The sequence below is a fragment of the Leptopilina heterotoma genome, unplaced genomic scaffold (genome assembly GCF_015476425.1).
Source record: "Leptopilina heterotoma isolate Lh14 unplaced genomic scaffold, ASM1547642v1 Lhet_26, whole genome shotgun sequence".
NCBI lineage: Eukaryota > Metazoa > Arthropoda > Insecta > Hymenoptera > Figitidae > Leptopilina > Leptopilina heterotoma.
The window spans coordinates 2,765,048-2,783,704 of NW_025110969.1; the positions used below are offsets into that span (position 1 = coordinate 2,765,048).

Consider the following 18,657-nt stretch of genomic DNA (forward strand, 5'->3'; position numbering starts at 1 on the left):
GAATGATTTAAATAGAAAAATTTATAAAGGAAGTAAATGAGGGGACAAAGAAAGTTGAGGGAAGTGAACATGACAGGTTGAAGTGGAAAATGGCAGATTTGACAAGGCGAGTGGATGTAGTAGAATAGGAAAAAAGAATGTTGTGATCAGAGGCATTAATGTAGGCGTGTTGGAGGGTAAAAGAGAGGTGGAAAAAGTGTTGGCGTGGGTGGGGGTCAGTGTAAGTGTTAAAACGGTGCAAGCGATAGGAACGGTCGAGAATGGTGTACCAAAGTTATGGCTGGTGGAGTTGGGTAGTGAGGCAGAGAAAATGGATGTGATAAGGGTAAAAGGAAGACTGAAAGGAAGTGTGATAAGAATAGATGTGGATAGGAGTTGGAGAGAGTGAAAAATGATGTGGCTATTGAGAGAAAGAGCTCTGGACTGAGAGAGTGAATGGGAAGGAGGTTAGAATGGGTAAAGATTGTATTTGGGTGGATGGTGTAAAGTATTGTGTGAGGGATGATACGGGTAGAGTGGTTGAAGCAAGAGGTTTGTGATTGTCTAAATGGGAAAGAAGGGAGGGGGATTAGGAAAGAGTGAGTATATTTTCGTTTGGTTATGGATGGATAAAAGTGGATGGAAAGTAGACTGGATGGTTGTATGAAATGATAAGCAGGAGTAGAAGTAGGGCTATTATTATTGGATAAGGGTGGGCGAAAGGGTCAAAGCCAGCATGGGCATAAAAGGAACTGGAATCGGAAGCCCGGGCACTGTCGAATTAAGAGCGTTGAGAGAGAGAGAGGGGAGAGTAGATTAAGTTGCGATTAGATTAAGTGGTTTGAGCAGAATGTTTAGCTGTAAGACGAATTTTTGTAAATATAGATTAAGTTGATTTTTCTATGTACTTGGGTGTCTCGAACCCTGCGACTGCAGGAAGAGTAAATAAACTTATATATAATTTAAATCTTCGCACCTAAAATCGTTGAGAAAAAGTTTTTATAGCAAAACTCAAACTAATAAAACTTCCACCCTAATTTTAAGTCATCACATATTATAATTTAATTGTTACTTTAAAATTAGGAGTGCAATAAATTTAAATGTCTTTAAAACTTACGTGGTCATTTTTTTCTATTTAAACACATTCAAGTTACAAACTTTGAATTAGTTAGTTAATTTATATTCATTTTAACACCACAAGAGTAGGCCCAATATTGCCTTATAATACACGACCGAGGAGTAGGTATTTAAGAGGGGAGAGCTCATGAAGACCAGGAAGGAGTTGTGTACGCAGCCGGATTGGATATGGAGGTAAAATTCTCTTTTTTTACCATTTTTCACTAACAAAAACTTTAATCGCCTTTTTCTCGAAACCACGTTTTTTCAAGTGGGTGACACTCTCATTTAGACACTATTGCACTTATTAACAAAAACCAAACGGCATTTTACTCTTAAAATGCCTCTCTATGGTCGGAACTACAACCAAAAATATTCATTGTTATTTAAAAAAATTATAAACAATTAAAAGTGAAAAAAAATTAAAATGTCTGCCATTCTGTTTTTTTTGGTGAAAATGTTTCATTGTAGTTCAGACCGTAGCCAATGTGATACACAATGAGAAACCGTTTTGATTTTTGCTTTCAGATGATTCGTTGTTGAGTAATCCTGTCACCTACCAACAAAAGGGACGTTTTTTAGCAACCATTTTAGCAACCGCCATTTAAAAAAAAAAATTTTTCAATTAGTATTTTTTAATATTTTTTAACCTATAAAAACTTTCATTTATAAATATTTTTTATAGGGTAAGTGTGCCAATTATGGCGCGGTTCTGGTTTAACCGTCTTTGAAATAAAAAATTAAAAAATTATAATGAAAGAAGTAAATTTCTAGCTTATTAAACTAAAAGCCCGCGTCATTTAGATAATAGAACATTAATAAAAACTTTATAAAAATTAATTATTTAAACAAACTAAAGCAATAAAAACTAAGATTAAAAACGTCAATTATGGCGTAGTTGAGTCGATTTCGGCGCTCTTACCCCATTATGAATAAAATTTGTTTAAAAAAAACCCCGTTTTTTGGAGGAACCTTGGTTTAATAGAAAAAACATTTTGAAAACATCTTGTTTCATTCGTTAATGCTTACAATAATATTAACTTAACGCTCAAACAGAATAACTATGTAAATATAAATTGTAGTATATTCCAATATCGATGATGAGTGTATTTATTTTATTATTCTGTATTTAATGAAAAAATATTTTTTAACCTAATGTATTTCTATTGATTTCTTCGAAGTCAAAGTTTATCGATTTTGCCTTATCGCATATGAAAAATTTTAAATCCACTTTTTTCAACACCCAACCCCAGACTACAATGTTTCTAACGTTACAGAAAATTTAAAAAATAAAAACCTAAATAGTATTTTATATTACTTTGATTTAAATTTTTTTAAATACATTTTTCTATCAATACAGAAAACTTTGTTTACCCGCAAGTGCGAAAACCAACACGGCCTGATACTGGCACTGAGTCTTGGCAGACAATATTGGGCCAACTCTTGTGGTGATAATTGCATATTAGACGTCGGCAACCAGATCTCGACAGACATTAATGCTCCAATATTGGCCGCCATTACTCCTCAGTATTGGCAAAATATATTTATTAGGTTTACTCCCTTAAATTAAACGCAATCTTACAAACAATTGAAAGTGATGCTCCGAAGTCTAACACTCTGCTACGCTCACGTAAAATCGAGAAAGCAAAAAGGTTTTTATATGCTACGCTACTGAACCATAATGCGCCAAAATTGGATCAAGCAAAGTCCCAATATTGGCATTTATAATTTGCCATGAGATACAAAATTTTAGCCGATAATATTTCAACTTTTGGTTCGACAAATTTTCATCCTTTGATGGTGGGTCAGATTCGAAACATTTTTTTAAAACGAAGAACTTTTTATCTAAACATGTCGAGACGAAAATTCTACTACAGCTTTTTTTGAATGTAGTATGTAAGCTGGATCATCGATAAAATTAATTTTGTACTTATTCCAATACAATAAAAACAGTCTATGCACAGATTCACCTGCTTACTTCGATCAGAAACCCAAACCTCGTCCTTTTAAATTATCCAGGCAGTGTTTAGTGTGCTTTAGTAGGACATGTAGTTTTAATGTTATTGATATCTCTGGTACGGCTTTCAGCGCTGTATCATATTTCTCAATGCGTGAGTCTAAATCTGAAACAACGTACTTTGTCGAGAAGTACGAGTCTGAGTTGCAGATTTCAAAAACTTTGTTTTGAGAAAAACGCGTTTAAAGGGCAACATCACTACAACGGGCTATAAAAAGCATTTTATCAATAATTTCTTTTAATGTAAGGAAAGGATATACAGTAACAACGTTTTAAGTAGTTATTAACATATGTATTCAAGTTAAAAATTACAATTTTTCATTAATAAATATTCCAAAATGGCGGCACTGGAACCATTTTTGTAATGCATGTTTTATGCAAAGTAAAATTCATCTACGGTAGAAAAGCTGGAAATTTGAATGCAATCGATTTTGGACATGTGTCAAAACTTTTGTCCCTTATTCTAGAAGGTTTAAAGAATTTTTTAAGATAATAAAAAAATAGAATTTTTTTGAAATGTTTACAGTGGTGTAACCCCTTAAGTCTTTTAAGGTAATTTAAAATTTTAAAATATTTATATGATAAATAATTGTATCAATTTTTACCAAAATTCGTTAAATCCTCTTCGAGTTATCTCGTTCACAAAAAAGCGATCCACACATACATAGATCCGGACATTTGATCAGGATCTCATATAATACATTCCTATATAGAGGAAAATTAGAAACTGATCTGAAAATAATTTTTGAAGAAATTAAATGGGGAACAGTTGGGAAGCAAAAATGACTACTGAGTGAAGAATCACACACAACATATAATTCGAAAAATTACGATTCTTTTTATTGATTATTAAAAGGTATATAGTAGCGAATGCAGAATTTACCTTCAAAGTTTATATCTATACTTTTAAGCATAACAAAAAAAATATATATATATACTTCATGTACAGAGATATAATGTGATCATAAGGTAAACACAATTTCTAATTTTATTTCCGGCGTAAATGTCATGAAATGATTCAATGTAATTTCCAAACGATTGCTTTTTCAGTGGAAATCAGCTGAGGCTTTAGATTATTTCTGCGCGATACATTGCTCAAATTTATCCTGTCCATTTTCAAGATCAAGCCGTTATATACGAATTCGGAACATTTTCCTCCTTCGATTCACACTGATTTCGGATTCTTTTAAATTAACATTCGAGCGAGTTCTAATACAAAAAGAAGATAAACAAATTAACATATTTAATTGTTACTTTTATTTTTAATTAAAAGATAATATTTTCAATTAATTAAAATGTCATCCCGAATGCAAGGTCTAACTCTCCAAGGACTGCGAAAGCATCCATCTGTAAGTAATTTTTCGTTTGTTTAAAAAAATTCACCCTTTAAATTTATATTCTACTTTATTTATATCTGCAATTTTCGTAAAAGAAATTTTAAAGTAGAAAAATTTATATTGAACTCGATACATGAAAATTATTTGGTTGCAAACAAATCTTAATGGTCCACAAGTTTTGAACGTTCAAATGAACGAAATATTTTTCAATAAAAAAAATTTTCTTAAATTACTGATTGTAATAAAAATTACAAACGTAAATTAAACATTTTTAGAAACACCAATTTTAAAATATTACGTTTTATGAAAAATCAAAACTGCTAAAATTCTAGACAGTTTAAAATTATACTGTCTTCATCTTTCGCGTGTTCTTGAATTTCTGATCATTTAAATAAAGAATTAAAATAAATATATAAATAGTTCCTTTTTTAGTTCTGTAATTTATTTTTATTTTATATACAGTTTTAATTAAATTTCAAATTTTTACCAAACAATTAGTGATCATAAACTGTAGTATCAATAATACAAATATTTACATGTACCTTTAAAAAAGTACCGCTTAAAATTTTAGATTTGTTTCCCCTAAATTTCTCAAATAAGAACAAATAAAACTCGTTAAATTATTTAATTTGTAAAGAAGATAACAAACTTCAAAGGAAACGATACCTAAGTCAATAATTAATTATATATATTATTTGGACTTTTTAAAATTATGTAACACTAGCTTTCGTGCCCGCCTTCGGCGGGCTCATTTTTTTTTAAAAATAGATTTTTCAGAAATCCGAAAACTAAAATTGAAAATTTTTTTTAACATTAAAATTGATTTTTATATAAAAAACCACTAAATAAAACGTGTCATTATATTAAACCCGATTATTTATTATATTTAATTTAAACTAAATTTACCCATGTTGATCCTTTCAGTTTCAAACAAATCTAAACTGACAATTAGTTGTCAATTAAAAGTTACACATAAAACAATTGATTTTATTTTTCAAATGTTTGAATTCCTTTTTTTTATCTTTCATATTATTTGATTTCTGTTAGAATTTATTTTTCAAAAAAGAGTTAATCTTTAAAATATTTATTAAAAAAAAAAAAAAAATTCTAAACGAAAAATTAATTTAATTATTTATAATTTTACTAATCTAATGACTAAGTTTCATTAAAAAAATTAACGCTATGCGAAATTCAAAGTTGATTGCAATAAATAAAAAAATAAAAAATTTCAAATTTTCGAATTTTTGAAAAAATGACATAACTTTCGTCCATATTAATATTTTTTAATCTACTATCGCTAGGATTTTAAGTTAGGCTAATGCCTAAAAGACTGCCAAGTTTCACTTCAAACGATCGAACCGTTTTTCCGTGATACGCGGTCGAAAATTTGCGGACATACATACACACATACATACACACATATACACATACACACATAATTTTCTTAATAGTATTTTCGCATTCCTTAGAGTGTAAAAAGAAGGAATATAATAGAAATTTTGAATTCTATGCAATGTACAGACAAAAGTCTGATTTTATTAATAAGGATTTTTATGACGTCAATGACAAAAAAAACATTACAATAAAGGAAACATTTTATTTGAAAAATTTCACAAAATTTTAACTTATCAATCCTTTTTTTATCGTTAAAAGATAACATCAAATTAAATATCAATCAGACAATTTAATAAGAATTAAATGGCTCACCTTAAGAAGGCATCTATAAATATACAAAATTTTTACACACATGTGTGTAATATATGTACACACTAAGAAAAAATTTAATTAAGGGGAGAGACCGGTAAATTTTCAACTCATCTAAACTTTTGTTGTTTATGGGTGGTCAATTTGTTAAAGAATTCTCACAAATTTTGGTATTTAAAAATGTAATATGCTTCAAAAATTTAAAAAACTTAATTAGTTAAAATTTTTTAAAGAAACAAAACAAATTTGAATTATTCTCCTAATTTTTATTAATTTTCATTGACGATTTTTATACACTTATTTCATGATTCTGAACAATCAATCGTATGAATTTTCAAAAAATTTGATTTTTTGAAAAAATTAAAATTTTTGAAAAAATTAAAATTACTTTTAATAATTTTCTGTAGATTAATATGATTTGAGCTAATAAAGAAAAGTAAAAAAAATTTAAATTAATAAATAAATAAAATTTTCAAAATGATAAAAGAAAATTTATTTTTCAACTTTAACTATATATAGAATAAATTTAGATCCTAAATAATGCTAGAAAAAAAATTGGCGCCTCTTAACAACGTAATTTTTGGAGGGTTGAAATTTCACCGGTCCCTCCTCTTAAAACAACTAATAATAATAAGGTTTTCGTAATAAAATATAGAGTATTTGATTCTAACACGTACTAGTAATATTACATTTTTACTGAATACATTTTTTTATTTATATCTATTTTTTAGTATATTATATTTAATTTATATTTTAATAATAGACTATCCCAGTAAAAAAAAAAGTATTCAGAATAGAGAAAAAGTATTGGTGGAGACGTTCGGTGAATGCGTTTTCGCGACAAAACCGTATTGGTGGGTTACGGTGAATACAATTTGCTTACCGTGAATACTTTTTTTTTAAACTCTCGATATAAAGATTCCTAAGCAAAGTTGAGAATATTTATAAAGAGCGTAAGTGAGCTGAAGTATAAAAATGACGATTGCGAAAAGGAAATAAGAAATTTTGAGAAAAAACGAAAAATTAAATGTGACAAACCTACAACGTATGATGATGAAAAGGAACATTGACGATAGCGACAGAAACTTGAGAAATCCAAGTAAATGTATGTGAAACAGTAAGTTCCGCCGGTAACGTCAAAGTTCCTTTTAATCATCATACGTTGTAGGCACAGAAAAGCATATGGTAATTGATCAACATTTGACAATCTGTTTGTCACATTTAATTTTTCGTTTTTTCTCAAAATTTCTTATTTCCTTCTCGCAATCGTCATTTTTATACTTCAGGTCACTTACGCTCTTTATAAATATTCTCAACTTTGCTTAGGAATCTTGAAATCGAGAGTTTAAAGAAAAAGTATTCACGGTAAGCAAAATGTATTTACCGTAACCCACCAATACGGTTTTGTCGCGAAAACGCATTCACCGAACGTCTCCACCAATACTTTTTCTCTATTCTGAATACTTTTTTTTTTACTGGGATAGTTAAAGTCTTTAACGTCCGAGTGGTTTTGATAATAAGACAGAAAAACAAAGACATTTAGACAAAGATTCGTTTAATGTTACTCCAACGTTTCGAAATCAGCAGATTTCCTCTTCAGGGAGTCAATTTAGCAACAGTCAGAACATAAATTTGTTATAAATAAATTAAAATTCGTCAGAAAATAAAAATAGTACACCCATACATTAGAGCCATACACACAGAATTAAAAACTAATTAATAATAATCCATTTAGTAAAAATAGTAAATAAAAGAAAACACATATAATAAATAGTAGAACAATCAAAAACAACAAATAAATAAGAACAAATAAAACAAAACTAATAAATAAAAAAATTAAATTTCAATCGAGACTGACCTTCACTGATGAAGGTACAATTTAAAAACGAATCTTTGTCTGAACGTCTTCGTTTTTCTGCCTTTAAATTAATAATAAACTAATTATTATTTCATTACAGTTAATTCCCCTATTCGTTTGTTTGGGTATTGGAAGTTCGGTCGCTGCTTTTTGTACACTAAGAGCCGCTTTAACAAATCCGGATATAACGTGGAGCAATAAAAACAATCCAGAACCGTGGAATGAATACAGTGATAAAGGGTATAAGAAGGTATATACATATAGGCATAATCATCTTATCATTCTATTATTTTTTGTTGATTTTTATCATGAACATTTTTCATGAATTTCCTGTTTCAGTTAGTTACCGTGGACGACAAGGCTCCGTTTAACACAAGAAATTCGTCAATTTTTGATATAGCGAAAAGATAAGCATACACATAAAAATATATAAGCCAGAGATGAAATATCTCGGATAAAGTTAAGTTATCTTTATTTCATTATTTTTAAATTTGTGGTAATTACTAAATTAAGTAACACTGCTATTCGGTACTTATTTATTGACGATCTCTTAATCATATTTTATTTGAATATTATTAAAATATATTTATAGTAGTTTTAAATTACAAAAATTTGTGATGAATTGAAATAAGTTTCAAAAGTCATAATTTCAATTAAAATTTTTCTTAACAGGAGAGCATTGCAGAACTTATTTCACTTAAATGTAAGTTTATGCATTACAATTTCATATTGTGAAACTTTTAATCATGGAACAAGTGATGTATTATTTATAGAAAATAAGATGAATTATTATTTGTTTCAATGTTTGTTTGTAAAAATAAAATTAAAAGCAGTTACAGAAGACCATGTGTGTAAATTTAAATTTAGCTAAGTAGTACCAATAGAAAATAAAGAGAATTCGTTTTCTGTAAATTATTCAAAAACTATTAAATTGACAGTTTGTAAATAATAAATAATTAACGAAAATTAATAAAAACTACATAATTAGAAGAGTATGTTTATTATTAATGAAACAACAGACCAATGTTTCTATTGCGAGAATTATAAAAACTAAGGACCAAAAATTCTAAAATAAAAACTAGAATCGAAAGTGAAAAACCTATTATACCTATTCCAAAGAGCAAGAAAAGAAGTTTCTTTCCACCAATTACATCAATTTCGTTAAAAGAATTATCGAGATTGGGATTTTTGAACGTGTTCAGGTCTTCCTTCTCCCACTTCCACACCAAACCGGCTTGTGTAGCGATTTGCAAAATATGTTGAAATTTTCTAGAATACAGTGAATTGGTTTCTAGATAAACACCAATTGAACTTTGCAACAAATGCTCTTTCACCACTTTAAGTTGTACTTTTCCACTCTTGTCTTTTGTATTTTCAATAATTACTGTCGCCTCATTTTCCTGCATTGTGCAACTAATATTCTTATATTTAACAATGTTCTGGATGCAAATATCAATAAAATCTAAATATCCCAGGTGTTTGTCAACAAAATTTCTCTTGGCTCCTTCCTCAAATGCTAATCTTTGAGTAGCCAACCCCAGAAGACCAACGGGTTGTAAATAAGATTCAAGCACATCCTTTACTGTATCAAATCTTAATTCCTTCTCCTTAGTAAATTCTATTCCCGTCAACGCTCCAAAAATATTTGAAGAATATGCAGTGCTTATAATAAGAAGATAGCAGAAAATCAACCTCTCTCTTGTCATAATCGGCTCCTGGGGAGTAGACATTTGTATCACTATCTGAATAATGTACATAATTTTCCAATAGCGGCGATCGAATTTCAAAAGTCTAATAAGCAACCAAACTGATATCACAGCAAAGATACTCATTGCACCAGTCATATAAAGCAATAACTTTCCTTCAATCCCACTATCATTTTCCATTATAACAGGAACAAGGACAACTAAATCCTGCCTACCAAAATTGACACTACTATAAAGGCACACTGGTATCGTTATTAAATTGACGGCCATAAATTGAATCTCATTGTTTGCCATTTTGTACATATAACCAGATGCACCACTTCTGTTGAAACAATCGAATTTTCCAAAAGCCTTTTCCGTTGATGGGACGAATACAAGTTTAAAATTCATCACACGCGACAGCAAATTGGCAAATGAAACAGATCTTCCTTTCATTACCACAGGATAACCTGTTGAATTTAGTTCTACTAAAGTCTGCAAGGGCTGATTGTATGTACCATATTTTATTTCATATCCATTTAAATCGTGCAATTTACCAGGAAACAATTCAATCCGATGAGAACAGATTTTTTCTGTATACTTTTCAAAGTATGGATTAAATTGATGAATTGTAGCAAAAACTTGCTCATTACTCAGAAATGCATTTCCCTCTTCATTAACTATCGCTACGTGTAAAATCGTAACGTCAAGAAATCGATTATTCCACATGGTTTTCAACAGTTGTTCAAATCTCAAGTTTCTTTGTTTAGAATAAAGAAGAAATAAACATTTTGGATTTCCTCTATTGTACGACGCTGAAATTATCAAATCGATTGGAGTAGTAAATTTTTCAGCATAATTTAAATCATCTACATAGATAGCCATTACGAACAAAGTTGTTAATTCAGGATTTTTCATGAGTTGAAAGGTTTTTGAATTTTTCCATATCTTTTTGGTAGCATTATGCAAATTCACTAACAGAACAGGTGAATTTTCTATTAGATTCGATAGTATTCTTTCGTAACGAATTTTTTTGTTATTTTCAGCCAGGATCATTACTTGATGTACATTTAATTTTGTTTTTAAATATTCTCCTAAGTGTCTCATACATTGCGTCTGATTTGCTTGTATTATACTGCTGCCTCCGTAAGTAACTAAACTCAATAGTAGTACTAAATTTGATTTCATTTTCTTTTATAATTTTAATAAATACATAACTGTAGAGAATTTTAATTTCGCACCTAAAATCGTTGAGAAAAAAAATGTGTAGCAAAGCTCAAATCAATAAAGCATCCACTTAGATTTTAAGTCATCAGTCTCTCGCCGAACTTAATAATTTAGCATTAAACGAAACAAGAAGGATTAGAAGTCACATTTGGGAAATATTCAAACGTTCTATAATATTTGAAATAGTTATTCAAATATGTTTGAAACTTACGTTGACACTTTTTCCATTTAAAGGAATTTAAACTACTAACTTTGATTCAGATAGTTATTATTCTTAGTTGTAAATTAACTTATACTGTAATTACTAATCATACAACAGAACAGTTGTTAACATTTAACATTCAGCTGGTAAATGATGTATTAATAAAAAAACATTTTGAAAAGAGAACTTGAAGTCTTCTATTAAGTCAGTAGGTACATAAATATAAATTATATCAACCTTGTTTCATTCGTTTATAGTTATAATAACATTAACTTAATGCTCAAACACAAATAAGCTAACCATGTAAACATAAACTTGTAAATAATATTGTAACATTTTCTGACTTCGAGGATGAGAGTATTTATTTTATTATTCTATATTTACTGAAAAAATTTTCCTAACCTAATGTATTTTTATTGATTTCTTCGCAGTCAAGGTCTATCGATTTTGCCTCATCGCACATGTAAAATTAAAATTTTTTTTTTTTCAATACCAATTCCAGACTGCAATGTTTCTGAAGTTATACAAAAATCTTAAAAAATAAAAAACTAGATTGTATTTAATATGACTTTGAATCAAATAGTTTAACAGTCAACTATTCTATTCTTATCGACTAAAAAGAATTTGAAAACTAAAATTTCGACAATAAATTAATAACAGAAAATGAAAATCCCAAGATGCTTATTCCAAGCAGTAAAAGAATAATCAACCTTCCTTCTATTTATAAAAGTAATTTTTTGTGTAGAAGAATGTTCATAAGGTTTTCGAAAAAAATGTAAGTCCTCCTTCTCCCATTTACCAACAATTCCAGCTTGTGTTGCTTTTTGCAGAAAGTATTCAGATTTACGAGAATACGGTAAATTAGTTTCAAGATATAAACTGAGATGAGATGGAAACAAAGTTTCTAAAATTTTAATTTAATTAATTAATTTTTAATTTTAAAATTGTAACTTGTGGCTTGTCATTCTTATTCTTTGTGCTTTTAATAATTATTTCTGCCTCATTCTTTTGAATTGTGCAACTAATATTCTCATATTTGATAATCATCAAATCAAATTTTAACTCCTTTTCGTCAGTGAAGGCTATTCCTGTTAATGCTCCAATCAGAACTGATAATCAGCAGATAGTAAAAAACAATCTTTCTCTTGTCTTCTTTGGCTCCTGAGAAGCACCCATTTAGAGAACAATTTGGATAATATACATAAGTTTCCAATAGCGACGATCGAATTTTAAAACCAAATAAGAATCCAAATTAATAACATAGCTATGAAACTTACCGAAGCAGTTAAATAAAACAATGATTTTCCTTCAACTCTAGCGTTACTTTGTGTTATAACAGGAACAAGAACTCTATTATATCTTGCCTGCCAAAACTAAAAATTAGTCACAACTGTTACTACTTAAATTAGTACACGAATCCGCACTACTTTATTAGTAGAAAATTACTAATTTAGATTAAGAGAGTACAGAAATTGTTAAAAATAAAATATTAGATAGTATTTCATATGAGTAGCCCAGATAGCAAAATGCGTGAACTGTGCCAGACACAGTGCTTGCATGCATGCGAAATAATTCGCTCCGCGTGCTATCACTGGACCACACAGATATTAAATAAAATAAAAAATAATATATATATGTTATATATTGAACATATTATTATTTATATATTATTATTATTTTTTATTTTTAGTTTTATATATTATGTCCTCATATGCGTCGCATATGACTCGTATGTAGAGATAGTACAGCGAGTAGCTAATCACGCGTTTATTTAATATAATTAGCAATTTGTTTATTCATTATAATTTAATATAATATAATTAGCAATATAAATGTTATTTAAAATAGTAATTTTAAAAAATAATTTGTGTTAATTTGGTTCATTTTTTTAACAGATTTTTAATATTATTTACAAACATGTTCACAACATTTTATTTACAACACTTATAATTTATACAGATTAAATAGTAATTTTATTATTTTATATAACGCTTAAAATGAAAAATATCCGCTCGCATGTGGGATCGAACTCACATCCCCTTGCTCCGACGCATACCGAAAGCGTATAACGCAACGGGTTTAAACCGAACGGCCACTGATGGCTGGATGAGAACTGTCCTAAACTACTATATCAATTCCAGTGCCGTATATTCTGTTACTTATAAGGACAAAGTGAAAATTATGACTACAAATATTTACACACAATAATCCTGAACTATTTTAATTATTAAAAATTATTATTCCAATAATTACATGATTATACAATTTTTTTAAGTAGTCCTTTCAGTTTAAAATTTTTTTTTAATTTTTAAAACCGTCCCCTTATTGCCTGTGAATTCTCAATTACAATAAATTATATTATACTATAATAAATATAAATTAGCTCCTGATTAAATCCGTTTAAAGGCCTCGTAAAATTAATCTGACAAAATAAATTAACTATATTATTCTTCATATTCTTTCATTCATTCCGTCCGCAGTTTCAAGTTAATTCTTATGTATGCTTTTGTTTTCTTTTTCTTTAAAAAATATTGTTTGACAATTCGAAAATGTGCAGGTATTTGTTCATGATTAATATTAATTAATTAATTATTATTATTACTTATTAATTAATATTACTTAATATTAGATATTAGAAATTTTTTTAAAAATGATGATTAACAAAGAAAAATATACTTAGTTAAGATGTACTTTTTATTTAAAATAAATCCATGATCTTAGTAAATAAAAATAATTTATTTATAAGCTTTCGCTCGTTTTATTTACTAAGATCATGAATTTACTTTAAACAAAAATTACATCTTAACTAAATTTTCTAAATCCAAACAACCAAAACATCATAAATAGAAAAATATACTTGTTTTGTTTATTATATTCTTTTTCTATAACAAACTCCGTTTTATTAATCTAAATTACGCAAATTTTTCTTTTCTTTATTTATAAAAAATAGAAAGTTTTCAAAAAATTATGATTAAGAAATTTTATGCATAATTTTTATTTTTCAATAACAATATTGTTCACAAACTCATTATTTTATTTTGGAAAAAAACATTACATATTCCCGTTTCTTAATATTTTTGTAAAAAATTTTCAATTTTCATAAGGAAATAATTTACATCATTTATATTTCTTAATTACATACAATTCTTCTAATAAAAATCAAAGTTTTTTAAAAATAAAGGGAAAAAATGTTTATAAATTCTATTTGTTAATTACAAATTTTAATTAAAAATGAAAATTTTTAGAAAATAAAGGAAAAAATTTTATTCAAAAAAATGTTCTGTTACATTTATTTACGAATTTTTTAAATTGTGAAATTATTTAAAAACATCAATAACTTCTTTTTCAAATAAATATTTTATTATTATTATTTTTTCCATAGAAATTAAGATTTTCAAAAATTTCAAATTAAAACCTTTTTGAAATTAAATAACTTTAAAAATATTGTTATAAAACATGAAGATATCGATTGCTCCCAGTTGAAGACATGGAGTAATCGATTTCTTCATTTTTTATAATAATTAAAGATGTTCAAAAGATAAAATAATTATTTTATATTATAATACTATTGTTATTGTAACTTCTTCAAAATTCCTATTCCAATTCATATTTTATTTTTATAAAAATAAATTTGATTTAAAATTTTGTACGTTGTATTATTTTTAAAGTTGCTAGTTTTATTTTAAAAAGTGAGGAAAAGGTTAAGCGCGCGCGAATAAATTATTATTCTACATTATTAAAAAAATTGATTTCAAAAAACAGATTTTGGGAAACTTTATTAAATTTTGACTTTTTGATTTTAAAGTAAATTTTTTATTTTTTAAACATTAAACAGTTTAAAAACTATTTTCCAAAATTTTTAAAGTCTAAAAAATTTCAATTTTAATTTTTATACACGAACTCAAAGCGATTTTTTAAATGAAATTTAAAAATATTTTGTCATAATCCGCATATTTACTACTCATATGACTCGCACTTATATACCCATCACTGATGACTGCCTTGTGCGAACGCATTGTGCGATACAGTGTGCTACAAGCATACGGTGATGCTTGGGTGCGACTCACTCATATTACTCGCACCAGTGACTGTTAAATTGGACGCAAAATGCTGTCACTAGTGCGAATCGCATGTAGTGCGAGAAACGTGCGACGCAGGATTGTTCTCTGGGATATAAGTATAATTTTTTAAAATTACCTTTTTCTAATAAAATTGGAAATTTTGGTTGTCGTCTATTTTTCAATCACATTTTGTAAAAAAAGGACTTTTTGAACCAAAAGATAAAATTTGATAAATATTTACTATGCACCATTCTAACATTTTTAAATAAATTAACAAGATATTTATTTCTCGACCTCAAATTTTGATAACATGCCAAGCTACACAAGATAGGTAGAGTTTTAAGAGTTTACAAGACAATTATTCTATTCTTGTGGCTAAAGAATTTGAGAACTAAAATTTCAACAATAAAAACAATAGCAGAAAATGAAAATCCTAAGATGCTTATTCCAAGCAGTAAAAGAATAATCAACCTTCCTTCTATAAGAGCAATTTCTTGTGCAAAAGAATGTTCATACGGTTTTCTAAAAAACTTCAAGTCATCCTTCTCCCATTTACCAACAATCCCAGCTTGTGTTGCCCTTTGCAAAAAGTATTCAAATTTACGAGAATACGGTGAATTAGTTTCAAGATACAGACAAAGATCGGATGGACCCAAAATCTCTTTGACAATTTTAACTTGTGGCTTGTTATTCTTGTTTTTTGTGCTTTCAATAATTATTTCTGCCTCATTCTGTTGAATCGTACAACAAATATTTTTATATCGGACAATATGATCAAAGCACGTTTGTGGATAAGCGGCATAACCAACGTGTCTTTTAATAAATTTTTGTTTGCTTTCTTCTTCAAAAATCATACTAAAATTAGCGATAAACTCAAAACCAATAGGTTGCAAATCAGATTTGTATACATCTTCTAATGTATCAAATTGCAATTCTTTTTCGTCATTGAATGCTATTCCTGTTAATGCTCCAAACAGATATGAAGAATAAACAAAACTGATAATCAGCAGATAGCAAAAAATCAATCTCTCTCTTGTCTTCGTTGGATCCTGAGGAGCACCCATTTGGAGAACAATTTGATAAATGTAGAGAAGTTTCCAATAGCGACGATCGAATTTTAAAAACCAAATAAGAATCCAAATTAATAACATAGCTATGAAACTTATCGAAGCAGCTGAGTAAACCAATGATTTTCCTTCAACTCTAGCGTTACTTTGTGTTATAACAGGAACAAGAACTATTATATCTTGCCTGCCAAAACTTATAGTATCATAAAGACAATTTGGAAGATGTGACAGAAAGTTCACAAGAAATTGAATCTCATTGTTTAATAATTGTCTACTGTAACCAGTGGCAATACTTTTGTTACAAGCCGTTCTTCCAAATCCTTCAATTGATGGAACGAATGTAAGTTTAAAATTCATCATTTGCGACAAAAATTTGGTGAAGGAAACAACTTTACTTCTCATTTTAACAGGATAGCCTGTTGAATTGAATTCTACAAAATTGGTCAGAGGTTGGTTGTAAGTGCCATATTTAATTTTGTAGCCATTTAAATCGCGCAACTTATCCGGAAATAGCTGAACCTGACGACTGCACAATTTCTTTGTATATTTTTCAAAATACGGATTGAATTGCTGAATTGTAGCCAAAAAATTTTCGTTTCCCAGAATTGCATTTTCATTTCCTTCTTTTCTGACTGCTACAATATGCAAAATCGTTACATCCAGAAATGTGTTATTCCACACTGTTCTTAGAAATTGATCAAATTTAAAATTTCTTTGCAGGGAATACATAACAAACAAGCATTTTGGATGACCTTTGCTATAAGCGAGTAAGTTTATCACGTTCATTGGACCAGTTAGTTTTCTAACATCTGTTAAATCATCAACGTAAATTGCAATTACGAACAATGTTGTTAATTCAGGATTTTTGACGATTTGAAACATTTTCGAATTTTTCTGCGCATGATTGGAAAAATCATGAAAATTCACTTGTAGAACAGGTCTGCTTTCTATTAAGATTGCTAATACAATTTCGTTTTCGATTCTTGTGTCATTTTCAGTCATGTACATTATGTAAGGTGCATTTAGTTTCGTTTTTAAATACGTTCGTAAGTGTTCCAAACACTGTGGCAGATTTGATTCTTTTATACCTCTGACATCATTGTAAATTAGGTTCAGAATGAATACAAGAATTATTTTCATTATTTGATTTGTCCAAATCATATTAGTATTTATGTATTAGTACTTGATAAAATATAATTCGAAGCAAATTTATACTGAAAAATTAAAATTTACTATATTTTATTGCTGTGTATTTCAAGTTATTTTTTTATGTGAAGAATAAAAGTATTATATAAAATTGATTTATTAAATACAAAACTACTACTACTTTCAATATAATAGATTATATTTAAGACAGGGTAAAAATAAGTCTAATTGCAAATATTTGTTTTACTTACATGAATTATTGTAGGTCTATTTATTTTAATTTTCCTTTGCCAAATCAATTATCTTTACACAGCAATTTAATAAAGAATTATTTTCGTCTTTTAGAGTTTACAATAACAGAATTATGTTTAGTTATAGACTTTAGTTTCTACACTTCTAATTTGTAACAAAAAAAAGACATTCGCTTATTTTAATAGTTAGTTGGCGAGTGTGAACTGAGCGAATACAAAAAATATAATATGAAAGTTACAAATGTAACAAATGTGAAAAGTAATGCATTAAAACATTAAATGTAATTTAAATTTTCCAGATTGTATAGATATTTCGTTTTTTTATGCATATGCACTATAAAAGAAACAAACAAATGCATTAAATTATTATAGATTTTTTAAAATTGATTATATCTGAAATTTTTTTACTTATTTTTTATACAGGAATGTATTTTAATTGTAAAAAATTTCTCAGATAAAAGTAAATTTTCCTAGCAGTCAAGGTTTATTGATTTTGTTTTACCTTATGTCAAAGTTGTAACATTTTTTTTAAACAAATTTATTACATGAAACTTTAAATCAATTTTTTTTCTTAACATTTTAACAACAATTGTCTTGCAAGAATTTATAATTTTAGAAATAATAATTTCCTAATCAAATACAATAAAAGAAAGTCAAAATCGTCACGCTTATTCATAACAGTAAGGATAGAGGTTTTCTATCTTTAATTGAAAAAATTTTCTGTAAAGAATAATCGTTGTTTTGATTTTTAGAAAAGCGTAAGTCGTCCTTCTTCCACTTTACAATAAGTTGATTTGATAATTAATTAATTAAATTAATTAATTGTGTAATTTAATTAATTAATTAATTTAATTTAATTTGCTTCTTGCAAAATGTATTTAAATCTTCGGAAATTAATTAAAGATTAATTTGATAATTAATTTATATAAAATCAAATTAAGGGAATTCAGATTTAACCATATTGGAAATAAAGTTAGTCAAAATTACTTCAATTTTCTATGGCTTAG

The 18,657-nt window shown here is 27.8% G+C and overlaps 1 protein-coding gene across 2 annotated transcripts; it reads left to right on the forward strand.

The window, feature by feature from the left end:
- Nucleotides 1-4,216: 4,216 nt before the first annotated feature.
- LOC122503384 (cytochrome c oxidase subunit NDUFA4-like) lies at nucleotides 4,217-8,822 on the forward strand. Of its 2 annotated transcripts, XM_043613895.1 has the most exons (4): nucleotides 4,217-4,461; nucleotides 8,112-8,261; nucleotides 8,351-8,471; nucleotides 8,684-8,822. In XM_043613895.1, exons 1-3 carry the CDS (start codon nucleotides 4,408-4,410, stop codon nucleotides 8,420-8,422), a joined length of 276 nt encoding a protein of 91 aa, XP_043469830.1. In that variant the 5' UTR covers nucleotides 4,217-4,407; the 3' UTR covers nucleotides 8,423-8,471; nucleotides 8,684-8,822. The 2 variants fall into 2 exon arrangements, with proteins under 2 accessions (XP_043469830.1, XP_043469829.1); XM_043613894.1 differs by lacking the exon at nucleotides 8,684-8,822 and having other exon boundaries at nucleotides 4,218-4,461; nucleotides 8,351-8,652.
- Nucleotides 8,823-18,657: the final 9,835 nt, after the last annotated feature.